Source organism: Lepidochelys kempii, chromosome 4, assembly GCF_965140265.1.
Source record: "Lepidochelys kempii isolate rLepKem1 chromosome 4, rLepKem1.hap2, whole genome shotgun sequence".
Lineage (NCBI taxonomy): Eukaryota > Metazoa > Chordata > Testudines > Cheloniidae > Lepidochelys > Lepidochelys kempii.
In genome coordinates this window covers 95296790-95309500 of record NC_133259.1, presented here as the reverse complement: position 1 = coordinate 95309500, position 12711 = coordinate 95296790, and the positions used below count along the sequence as shown (strand labels likewise).

At 44.6% G+C, this 12711-nt stretch overlaps 1 protein-coding gene across 7 annotated transcripts in view; it reads left to right on the top strand.

Annotated features, from left to right (window-relative positions):
- Positions 1–12711, top strand: part of LIMCH1 (LIM and calponin homology domains 1) — a 338435-nt gene that overhangs the window by 132356 nt on the left and 193368 nt on the right. For 6 of the 7 annotated variants that reach the window (XM_073342172.1, XM_073342171.1, XM_073342181.1 and 3 more), the window contains exon 2: positions 8288–8358. The exons of the other annotated variant lie outside the window; for it this stretch is intronic. In XM_073342172.1, the coding sequence (XP_073198273.1) occupies positions 8288–8358 (71 nt within the window). The remainder of the gene's footprint in view (positions 1–8287; positions 8359–12711) is intronic. 7 annotated transcript variants of the gene reach the window in all.

The following is a 12711-nucleotide window of genomic DNA, read 5'->3' as shown; positions in this document are numbered from 1 at the left end:
TATTGGTCAGTAGAGATGTTGTACCCAAGGCAGGCCCTTTCGAAGTTTTCTAAGAAGGCCTCAGTATCATCACCTGCCTTGTAGGTGGGGAACTTTCTGGGATGGGAAGTGGTACCTGGAGAAGGATTGCTAGGGTTTGTTGGTATATTCTGCTGGGCCTTTATCCTCTCCATCTCCTCCACATGCTTCCTCTCTTTTTCCTTCTCCTCCTCCTTCAGCCGCATGAGTTCTATCTGTCTTTCATGTTCCCTTTGTTTTTCCTCAGCCTGAAATTTGGCTAATTCCAGCTGTAGTCGAGCTGAGGATTTGGCCATTCTAACCTCTCTGTTTTTAACTAACTTTACACCCGAGGTTTAGAAATAAACAAACAAAACTTGGCTGTAAAATTTTGCTGTGCTGGAATAGAATACCTATTCTCTGATAGTGATTGTCAGCCTACAGAAAAAGACAATTCCCTTGTCTCTGCTCTGGGCCCAAATTAAAGCAAAAAACCTCCAACTACTTGGAAACCTGCTTACCCAGCCCAAAGAAGAAAAAAAATTTCTTTTCAAACCTGTGCTCCTTGTAAAACAAAAAAAAAATCAAAATCCTAAAAAAAACCCTGCCACTTTTGTCTCCAGGCAAATGGGTAGAGCACACACCCCCTATTTACTTTTAGGAAGAAAAAAAAAAACCTCTGGGTTGGAAGACTGTGAATTTCCCTGCAGGAGTTAAGTACCCTGCCTCCAGGCAAAGAAAACCTGCAATTCACAAGATAATCCCCTTTTGTCTCTGCTTGGCCACAAAGCAGAGAGAAACCAAGCTGCTTTCAGTTTCAAAGCTGCCTTCTGGACTTCCTAAAAATTCCTTTTTAAAATCTGTATTTCTAGTTCAAAAAATCTCAACTGGATCTCAAAATGATTTCAGGTTAATCCCACCACTGTGCCACCATGTCAAGGTTCCTCCCCCACTCTGAACTCTAGGGTACAGATGTGGGGACCTGCATGAAAAACCTCCTAAGCTTATCTTTACCAGCTTAGGTCAAAACTTCCCCAAGGTACAAAATTTTACCCCCGTTATCCTTGGAATGGCCGCTACCACCACCAAACTAATACTGGTTACTGGGGAAGAGCTGTTTGGACACGTCCTTCCCCCCAAAATACTTCCCAAAACCCTGCACCCCACTTCCTGGACAAGGTTTGGTAAAAAGCCTCACCAATTTGCCTAGGTGACTACAGACCCAGACCCTTGGATCTTAAGAACAATGAACAATCCTCCCAACACTTGCACCCCCCCTTTCCTGGGAAATGTTGGATAAAAAGCCTCACCAATTTGCATAGGTGACCACAAACCCAAACCCTTGGATCTGAGAACAATGAAAAAGCATTCAGTGTTTTACAAGAAGACTTTTAATAAAAAATAGAAGTAAATAGAAATAAAGAAATCCCCCCTGTAAAATCAGGATGGTATATATCTTACAGGGTAATTAGATTCAAAAACATAGAGAACCCCTCTAGGCAAAACCTTAAGTTACAAAAAAGATACACAGACAGAAATAGTTATTCTATTCAGCACAATTCTTTTCTCAGCCATTTAAAGAAATCATAATCTAACACATACCTAGCTAGATTACTTACTAAAAGTTCTAAGACTCCATTCCTGTTCTGTCCCCGGCCAAGACGACTACAGACAGACCAGACCCTTTGTTTCTCTCCCTCCTCCCAGCTTTTGAAAGTATCTTGTCTCCTCATTGGTCATTTTGGTCAGGTGCCAGCGAGGTTACCTTTAGCTTCTTAACCCTTTACAGTTGAGAGGAGCTTTCCCCTGGCCAGGACGGATTTCATAGGGGTTTACTCTTCCCTTTATATTTATGACACCACCCAACATTAATTAGGGAAAATGCCACAAGCAGGATTCATAATCATAAAACTATGAGCAGGACACTCACCCCAGCGTGCGTGGAGCAGTGCCTTCCACCTCATGTTCTTGAGTTCTACAAAAATGATTAGGGGACTGGAACACATGACTTATGAGGAGAGGCTGAGGGAACTGGGATTGTTTAGTCTATGGAAGAGAAGAATGAGGGGGGATTTGATAGCTGCTTTTAACTACCTGAAAGGTGGATCCAAAGAGGATGGATCTGGACTACTCTCAGTGATAGCAGATGACAGGAAAAGGAGTAATGGTCTCAAGTTGCAGTGGGGGAGGTTTAGGTTGGATATTAGGAAAAACTTTTTCACTAGGAGGGTGGTGAAACACTGGAATGCGTTTCCTAGGGAGGTGGTGGAATCCCCTTCCTTAGAAGTTTTTAAGGTCAGGCTTGACAAAGCCCTTGCTGGGATGATTTAGTTGGGATTGGTCCTGCTCTGAGGGTTGGACTAGATGGCTTCCAGAGGTCCCTTCCAACTCTGTTATTCTATGATTCTATGAACCAAAAGTTCCTTTTCTGAGTCTGCTCTCTGCACCCTCACCATACCTCACTCACAGTCAGGGACAGTCTTGGTCAGGGAGGACCGAGAGGTCAGAGATGCATCTGTGTGAGTTCACCTCCTACCCAGGGTAGAAAGCACCTTTCTTGCTCTGCCATCTGAGTACTTGCTCTGGCTGGCCACCCCGCTAGCCACGGTTCTTCTCTGCTGGCCACCCTGCCAGCTGCATGTTCCACTCCCGCTGGCCATCTACTTGCTGCTCCCTTTGACTGACTATCAGTTCTGCTGCCACCTCCCTCTCTGCTGTGACATCTGCAGGTCAGTCTTTTTAGTGATTTTCAGCTTTTAGTGGTTTTTCAGCGTTTAGCAGGCTGGGCAGAAACACTGTCCCACCACAAGTGATTTCAGCTTTCATTTAAGCACTTAAAATAACAAAGGGTCCTAATGGAGCCTATTTAGCTCTATCTTTGAACAGTGGAGAGGAACAGGTTAAATAAGACTGGGGACCCTTAGGGAGAGTCCACACCTTGTGGCTGGGACACCCGTCCCCACCACTTTTACTTTCACAGAGCTCTGGCATTTGAGCCCCTGACTTAACAAGGTCCTTTCAGCTGAGGGTGACCCCCTCATTTGGGACAGGTTAAGCACAGTTCTGCTCCCCTTTATTCATGCAACAAAGACAACAACATTGATGATAACATTTCACTACCTCTTCATTCAGTACTAAAGTATTTTGTAACCCAGCACCAGCCAAAGTTGATCACTTTGAGCAACACAGCTCTGTCTACCGGATATCTTGGGAGAGAAGGTGTGTTCATGTAAATACAGTTTGCTCCTGAAGTCTCTTCCCCGTCTCAGCTAGCTGTCAGGGGAGAACTCATTCAGACCCTGCTTTCACTGGTGGTCCTGGTTTGAAACTGTCCTCGGTTAGTAGTGATAGTGATTCCCATCTGATGGCTTTTTACGGGCGATTTCTTAGTTGAAATGCATTGTTTTAGTTCCAGTCTCTAATGAAGGAACCACAGACATACCTCTACCTCTCTAACTCCATATCTGGTAATGTTTGACATTGTTCATTCACTCCTTGGCCTCTGAGAACAGTCTGCACAAACAGCCAACAAACAATCTTCTCACCTGTAGAGGTCTTTCCTACAGAGTAGCATTGTTTCAAATAACCAGATGGCTTGCAGTCCTACTGCAGCGTCTGCTGCCAGCCAAAGATGTAAAAGATAGATGGAGTGGATCAAAACAAGAAATAGACCAGATTTGTTTTGTATTCATTTGCTCCCCCCTCCCTCCCTCCCTCCGTGAAATCAACGGCAGAGAATCGTTTTGGTGAGGTCTGTCAGGGGCACCTTGAAAACTTGAATGGAGATTCAGTCCTGCCTGAAATACCAAAGAGAGGGATACTTAGTGGGTTGAGCATTGGCCTGCTAAACCAGGGTTTTTAGTTCAATTCTTGAGGGGGCCATTCTGTGTGACAGTTTCTCCTTGATGTAAAGCCACCCCCTTTGTTGATTTTTAATTCCCTATAAGCCAACTCTGTAAGCCATGTCGTCAGTCACCCCTCCCTCCGTCAGAGCAACGGCAGACAATCGTTCCGTGTCTTTTTTTCTGTGCAGACGGCATACCACGGCAAGCCTGGAGCCTGCTCAGATCACTTTGACAATTAGGAGCACATTAAACACCACATGCATTATCCAGCAATATATGCAGCACCAGAACCTGGAAAAGCGAAACCGGGCGAGTAGGCGACGTCAGTGCGGTGACAAGAGTGATGAGGACTTCTCTCAAAGCACGGGCCCTGGCAATGCGGGACTCATGGTGCTAATGGGGCAGGATCATGCGGTGGAACGCCAATTCTGGGTCCGGGAAACTAGCACAGACTGGTGGGACCGCATAGTGTTTGCAGGTCTGGGACGATTCCCAGTGGCTGCAAAACTTTCACATGTGTAAGGGCACTTTCATGGAACTTTGTGACTTGCTTTCTCCTGCTCTGAAGTGCATGAATACCAAGATGAGAGCAGCCCTCACAGTTGAGAAGCAAGTGGCAATAGCCCTGTGGAAGCTTGCAACACCAGACAGCTACTGGTCAGTCGGGAATCAATTTGGAGTGGGCAAATCTACTGTGAGGGCTGCTGTGATGCAAGTACCCAACGTAATCAAAGATCTTCTGATATCAAGGGTAGTGACCCTGGGAAACGTGCAGGTCATAATGGATGGCTTTGCTGCAATGGGATTCTCTAACTGTGGTGGGGCCATAGACGGAACCTATATCCCTATCTTGGCACTGGAGCACCCAGCTGGCGAGTACATAAACTGCAAGGGGTACTTTTCAATAGTGCTGCAAGCACTGGTGGATCACAAGGGACGTTTCACCAACATCAACGTGGGATGGCCGAGAAAGGTACATGATGCTCGCATCTTCGGGAACTCTGGTTTGTTTCAAAAGCTGCAGGAAGGGACTTTATTCCCAGACTAGAAAATAACCATTGGGGATGTTGAAATGCCTATAGTTATCCTTGGGGACCCAGCCTACCCCTTAATGTCATGGCTCATGAAGCCATACACAGGCAGCCTGGACAGTAGTCAGGAGCTGTTCAACTACAGGCTGAGCAAGTGCAGAATGGTGGTAGAATGTGCATTTGGACGTTTAAAAGTGTGCTGGCGCAGTTTACTGACTCGGTTAGACCTCAGCCTAACCAATATTCCCACTGTTATTACCCCTTTGCTGTGCGCGCCACAATCTCTGTGAGAGTAAAGGGGAGATGTTTATTGTGGAGTGGGAGGTTGAGGCAAATCATCTGGCCGCTGGTTACGCACAGTCAGACACCAGGGCGGTTAGAAGAGCACAGGAGGGTGTGGTGCGCATCAGAGAAGCTTTGAAAATCAGTTTAATGACTGGCCAGGCTACGGTGTGAAAGTTCTGTTTGTTTCTCCTTGATGAAACCCCCTGCCCCTTGGTTCACTCTACTTCCCTGTAAGCTAACCACCCTCCCCTCCTCCCTTCGATCACCGCTTGCAGAGGCAATAAAGTCATTGTTGCTTCATATTCATGCATTCTTTATTAATTCATCACACAAATAGGGGGATAACTGCCAAGGTAGCCCGGGAGGGGTGGTGGAGGAGAGAAGCACTGGGAGGGCTGGTGGTGGAGGGAAGGACAAGGCCACATAGCACTTTAGAAGTTTAAAACTTTAAAACTTATTGAATGCCAGCCTTCTGTTGCTTGGGCAATCCTCTGCGGTGGAGTGGTTGGAGGCCTCCCCACCGCATTCTTGGGCATCTGGGCGAGGAGCCTATGGAACTTGGTGAGGAGGACAGTTGGTTACACAGGGGCTGTAGTGGCGGTCTGTGCTCCAGCTGCCTTTCCTGCAGCTCAGCCATATGCTGGAGCATATTAGTTTGATCCTCCAACAGCCTCAGCATTGAATCCTGCCTCCTTTCATCATGCTGCTGCCACCTTTCAGCTTCAGCCCTCTCTTCAGCCCACCACCTCTCCTCCTGGTCATTTTGTGCTTTCCTGCACTCTGACATTGTCTGCCTCCACGCATTCGTCTGTACTCTGTCAGAGTGGGAGGACAGCGTGAGCTCAGAGAACATTTCATCGCGAGTGCATTTTTTTCCCTCCTTCTAATCTTCACTAGCCTCTGGGAAGGAGAAGATCCTGTGATCCTTGAAACACATGCAGCTGGTGGAGGAAAAAAAAGGGACAGTGGTATTTAAAAAGACACATTTTATAGAACAATGGGTACACTCTTTCACGGTAAACCTTGCTGTTAATATTACATACATAGAACATGTGCTTTCATTCCAAGGTCGCATTTTGCCTCCCCCCACCACGTGGCTAGCTCCTCCCTCCTCCCCGTGGCTAACAGCGGGGAACATTTCTGTTCAGCCACAGGCAAACAGCCCAGCAGGAACAGGCACCTCTGAATGTCCCCTTAAGAAAAGCACCCTATTTCAACCAGGTGACCATGAATGAGATCACTCTCCTGAGGATAACACAGAGAGATAAATAACGGATGTTGTTTGAATGCCAGCAAACATACAGTGCAATGCTTTGTTCAGCAATGATTCTTGAGTATGCGCTACTGACCTGGAGTGGTAAAGTGTCCGTACCATGGACAGAATAAGGCTGCCCTCCTCAGAAACCTTTTGCAAAGGCTTTGGGAGTCCATCCAGGAGAGCCGCAAATGCCAGGGCAAATTAATGATTAAACATGCTTGCTTTTAAACCATGTATACTATTTTAAAAGGTACACTCACCAGAGGTCCCTTCTCCACCTGGCGGGTCCGGGAGGCAGCCTTGGGTGGGTTCGGGGGGTACTGGCTCCAGGTCCAGGGTGAGAAACAGTTCCTGGCTGTCGGGAAAACCGGTTTCTCCGCTTGCTTGCTGTGAGCTATCTACAACTTCATCATCATCTTCCTCGTCCCCAAAACCTGCTTCCGTGTTGCCTCCATCTCCATTGAAGGAGTCAAACAACATGGCTGGGGTAGTGGTGGCTGAACCCCCTAAAATGGCATGCAGTTCATCATAGAAGCGGCATGTTTGGGGCTCTGACCCGGAGCGGCCGTTTACCTCTCTGGTTTTCTGGTAGGCTTGCCTCAGCTCCTTAAGTTTCATGCGGCACTGCTTCGGGTCCCTTTTATGGCCTCTGTCCTTCATGCCCTGGGAGATTTTGACCAATGTTTTGGCATTTTGAAAACTGGAAGTAGTTCTGACAGCACGGATTCCTCTCCCCATACAGCGATCAGATCCCGTACCTCCTGTTCAGCCCATGCTGGAGCTCTTTTGTGATTCTGGGACTCCATCATGGTCATCTCTGCTAATGAGCTCTGCATGGTCACCTGCAGCTTGCCACGCTGGTCAAACAGGAAATTGAAATTCAAATGTTCGCGGGTCTTTTCCTTTCTACCTGGCCAGTGCATCTGAGTGAGAGTGCTGTCCAGTGCGGTCACAATGGAGCACTCTGGGATAGCTCCCGGAAGTCGATACCATCTAATTGTGTCCACAGTACCCCAAATTCGAACCGGCAAGGCCAATTTTAGCGCTAATCCTCTTGTCGGGGGTGGAGTAAAGAAATTGATTTTAAGAGCCCTTTAAGTCGAAAAAAAGGGCTTCATCGTGTGGACGGGTGCAGGGTTAAATTGATTTAATGCTGCTAAATTTGACCTCAACTCCTAGTGTAGACCAGCACTAAAGATCCGATACTTCCCATCCGTACTTCACATGCAAGTCCCATTTGACTTCATGGTGTGTAGTGTTCAGTATGAATAAGGGTATTGCAATCTGTCTCTAAATAATGTATTTTTTTTCAAGCTTACTAACTTTGTGTTCTTCAGCTTATTACAAACAGTGCACAGGTAATTAGGAAGGTTGCCTCACATTTGTGTAACAAATCGTACTGCAAGATCTTGTAACCCCAACTCACATAACTTAGTGCCCCTGTGAAATTGCTCATGTGAGTAAGGGCTGCAGGATCAGATCCAAGAATAGCACATAAAGTGAAGTATATTTGTTATGCAAAAAAAAAATACATATACTCAGCTTTGCGTAAATACACTCGTTGCCTATAAAAATGCCTAGACTGACAATTATTCCAAGGGTTACAGTGACACTTACATTAAGCCATTCTTGAATTTTTAAACTAAAGGATTAGCAGAGAGGGCTTTGTGTTACATGTTAAATAGTTCAGTGAAAGGGGCTTTTTCTCGATGCAGGAAACGTCTTGGGCTTTACTGGCAATGCCCAAAGAGTTGTCATGTTACATTTGCTCTAAAGGTTTTAAATAACAAAATCATGAAGCATTCTTTAAATATGCACCTGTTAAACTCTTTTTTTTTCTCTCTCTCTTGTTTCCCCTTCTTATTTTTCAGCAAGTCACAGGCAGAAGTTTTGGTGACAAAGATTTTCGTTCTGGATTAGAAAATGGTATTCTGCTTTGTGAGTAAGTAAAGCTTTTAGTTTGAACTTCACATGCAGTTTTGACTAAAGAGGGAACCTATTTACTTTAGCTGGTACAATGCAATGGTTGGTTTTCTTTTCTTTTGACTTTGGGTACACTACATATTTCATCACACTGTTGTTCCAGTGCCAATGCATTTGTTAGGGTGAGAATTGAAATGTGGTTTTAAAAAAAGCAAGATTTACAAAGGGCTTCTCCCCCGCCTCTCCCTCTCCCCATATGTAAAGTAAAAGTGATGTTTGCATTTTGGATTTCTTCTGTTTAAAGTGGGTGACTGCAGTTTGGAAACTGTGTGCCACACCTGACCTGCAGACACCTCTCTTGCAGTGAAGAGTTTTGGATCAATTCCAGGTTGTACTGTTGGCAAGACTTACCCATCTAGGTACAAGCTTATTTGTTCTTACATCCTTTGAGGTCCAGGCTGTACTCTGAACCTTTTTTTTTTTAAAGATACGCTTGAAGAACATACTTCAGAATTCTTCATAATACAACCAGATCATAGATTTAAACAAAATTCACCAAACTCAACACTCCTGTCAAGGTTCCTTCCCCACTCTGAACTCTAGGGTACAGATATGGGGACCTGCACGAAAACCTCCTAAGCTTACTTTTACCAGCTTAGGTTAAAAGTTCCCCAAGGTACAAATTATTTTACCCTTTGCTCTTGGATTTCCACTGCCACCACCAAACTTTATCTGGGTTCCTGAAAAAACGGAGTTTGGACCCGTCTTCCCCCCCAAAATCCTCCCAACCCTTGCACCCCACTTCCTGGGGAAGGTTTGGTAAAAATCCTCACCAATTTGCATAGGTGACCACAGACCCAAACCCTTGGATCTTAGAACAATGAAAAAGCATTCAGTTTCCTTACAAGAAGACTTTTAATAGAAGTAAAAAGAAAAGAATTACCTCCTGTAAAATCAGGATGGTGAATACCTTATAGGATAATTAGATTCAAAACATAGAGAATCCCTCTAGGCAAAACCTTAAGTTACAAAAAAGACACACAGACAGGAATATTAATTCTATTCAGCACAGCTATTTTCTCAGCCATTTAAAGGAATCATAATCTAACACATACCTAGCTAGATTACTTACTAAGTTCTAAGACTCCATTCCTGTTCTGTCTCCGGCAAAAGCATCACACAGACAGACACAGACCCTTTGTTTTTCTCCCTCCTCCCAGCTTTTGAAAGTATCTTGTGTCCTCATTGGTCATTTTGGTCAGGTGCCAGCGAGGTTACCTTTAGCTTCTTAACCCTTTACTGGTGAGAGGATTTTTCCTCTGGCCAGGAGGGATTTTAAAGGGTTTACCCTTCCCTTTATATTCATGACATCTCCCATGTTAAAGTTCATACTTATGTCGGGGTGTGTGTGCCAAATGTGTGTGTGTGTGTGTGTTAGTGGTTGATCTGGGCTTAATTTCCAAATAAATCTAAAGGAGTTAAGTGCCCAGTTCACTGCCTTTCACTGTGATTTGGGTGCTTAGCTCCCACAGGCTCCTTTGAAAATACCACCCCTTAGTGAGGAGTTTGAGAAAAGCTACTGTAGCTGTCCCATCTGTAGTGGCTAAATTCTGCCCCTGCATATGTGTAGGGCTGCTATTTAAATCCAATGGGAACTGTAAGTCTGAATTTGGCCTTAAAAGGTACAGAACTAAATGCGAATTGAAGCTTACAAATAGAGGTCTTGAAAACATTAAACTTGAGAAGTACATTTCTTGTATTGGTTACAATTCTTTAGTTTTGGAGACGAGAGAAATCTGACTTGGATTCTGCTTTTGATGCTGTATATTTCAGTTAATGCCATTTACTTAAGCAGTACTTGGCTTTGGAAAGCTGAACCTTGTGTACAGAAATGTATATCTCACTAATGCAATTGAACTTTAACAGTGAAAAGTTAAAGAAAGTCTGCAGAGCAGAGATGAGCTTATTTACCTATCTTTCCCTCCCCACAAGTCATATCTTGGCAAAGACGAATATAAATATTGCTGATCCAGGTGTTATTCAATATGCAGATAGCAGTCTGTAGCGGTTACATCACAGTGTGTGTAATGGTCGGTCTTGAACAATCTCTTCCTCCTTAGTGCAAAATAATTGAGTTGGAAGTATTGTGTATTGAATATCATTAACTTTATTCTTGCTTGTGAGGGTTGAATTGTGTTGGTAAAAGAGGATGTGTGTTTCAGGATTAGATCTTAATCTGATCTGCAAATAAACAGGTAGTCTGGTTTAAGTGGTGTAAATCTTTCAGATGCAAAGCTTAAGTAACAAATTTTATGCTTTATTGCCTCCATTGTAATACATGAGTATCTATCTCTTAGGAGGCTGTGGGGGCCAGTCATTATGACAGTGGATGAAGAGATCAGACTAGTTGATCCTTCTACCAACTTGCTGTATGATGTGGAGAAAAATCACTTTACTTCTGTGTGTCTGTTTACCAGTCTGCGCAAGCCATATAATGCTTGCTGCCTGTAATGATGCTGGCTTTGGTGGGACCCAACTGAGGGTACCCATTCAGGACAAATTGCTTAAAGCAGGGCAGTTACAGCCCAAGGCAGGGGTTCCTTTGCACACCAAGGTAAAACAAACCAGCCAAACTGAGAAGACTTCGGTTTTACTCCACTGGCTATCCAGAAGTCATACAAGCAATTTTCTTAGACACTCCAGTTTCCCAGTATCACCACCAGTGCCACCTGTTATGGGGATGAATGGTTATGAAAACCAATACCCCAGTAAAAGAGAGAGGTTCTCCCGATCCCAAAGGACCAAGCCCCAGACCCAGGTCAATATACAAGTCAGACTTACCCACAAATAACGCTGTTGCCAATCCTTTAGAATCTAAAATCTAAAGGTTTATTCATAAAAGGAAAAAGATGTAGATGAGAGCTGGAATTGGTTAAATGTAATCAGTTACATACAGTAATGGCAAAGTTCTTGGTTCAGGCTTGTAGCAGTGATAGAATAAACTGCAGGTTCAAATCAAGTCTTTGGTGTACATCCACAGCTGGGATGGGTCATCCAGGATTGTGAGTTCAATCCCTGAGGGGGCCATCTGGGGGGGAAAACAATTGGGAATTGTGCGTGCTTTGAGCAGGGGGTTGGACCAGATGATCTCCTGAGGTCCCTTCCCACCCTGATATTCTATGATTCAGTCCTTTGTTCAGAGCTTCAGTTTGTAGCAAGGTTCCTCCAGAGGTCAGAAGCAGGATTGAAGACAAGATGGAGGAGCTGAAGCAGCCTTTTATAGTCTCTTGCCATGTGGTCTCTCTTTCTGTCTTCCAAGCTATCCAGCACATGGTGTGAAAAAACCTTAGAGTTCTGTCCATGGGCATGTCCCTGCATGCCTTGCTGAGTCACAAGGTGTACCTGCCTTCTTTCAACGAGTCAGTTGTGTAGCTGATGGTCCTTAATGGGCCATCAAGCAGGCTAGGCAGTGCTGATGCCAAATTGTCTGGGGTGTCACCCAGAAGCATAGCACAAGTTTGAAATACAGACGGTATAGAACCAATAGTTATAACTTTAAATACAAAAATGATAGCATATTCATAACCAGCAAACCATAACCTTTCCATAGACACCTTACTGCACCTCCTTTGTATAAGATTTGGTCCAACTATAGGACCTTGGTTGCAACAATGATCTATACAATTCCAGTCTGTGTAAATAATGTCACACCGCCTCATGGTGTGTTTTATAGGAAGACCATCCAGGGTGCCCTGGGTCATAGTCAGAGTTTAAAGCCAGAAGGGACTGCTGGATTACCTAGTCTGACCTGCTGTATATCACAGGTCACCATACCACCCAGCACCCCCCCCACACTAAACCCAACAACCAAAATTGGACCAAAGTATTATAACCCAGAGGAGACTAGACTGTAAGGTGCTAACGGAGGAGAATAGGAGGGGCTGAGGTGTATCTATACCCGAGACCCCTGGAACTGCAGGGAAATGATTATGTGAGATACACCCAGATAATCCTGGCAATTGACTCATGCCCACACACTATAGAGGAAGGCAAAAATTCTAAAGTATCTGCCAGTCTGACTTCACCAGACCAGGTTAGTCTGGCATGATCTACCTTTTGGTAAACCTATGTCGCTTTACATCCCCTTTACTGTTTACATCCATGAATTTCATTATTCTTTCCTTCAAAATTTGTTCAAAAGAGTTGGATAATACTGAGGTTACACTAACGGGTCCATAATTGCCCAGATCACTTCCCCACCCTTTCTTAAAAATAGGTGACGTTAGCTATTCTCCAGTCTTATGGTACTACCCTCAAATAGATATTTTTATTAAAAGTCCTTCCTATTGGGCCAGCAGTCTCATGTGCCTGT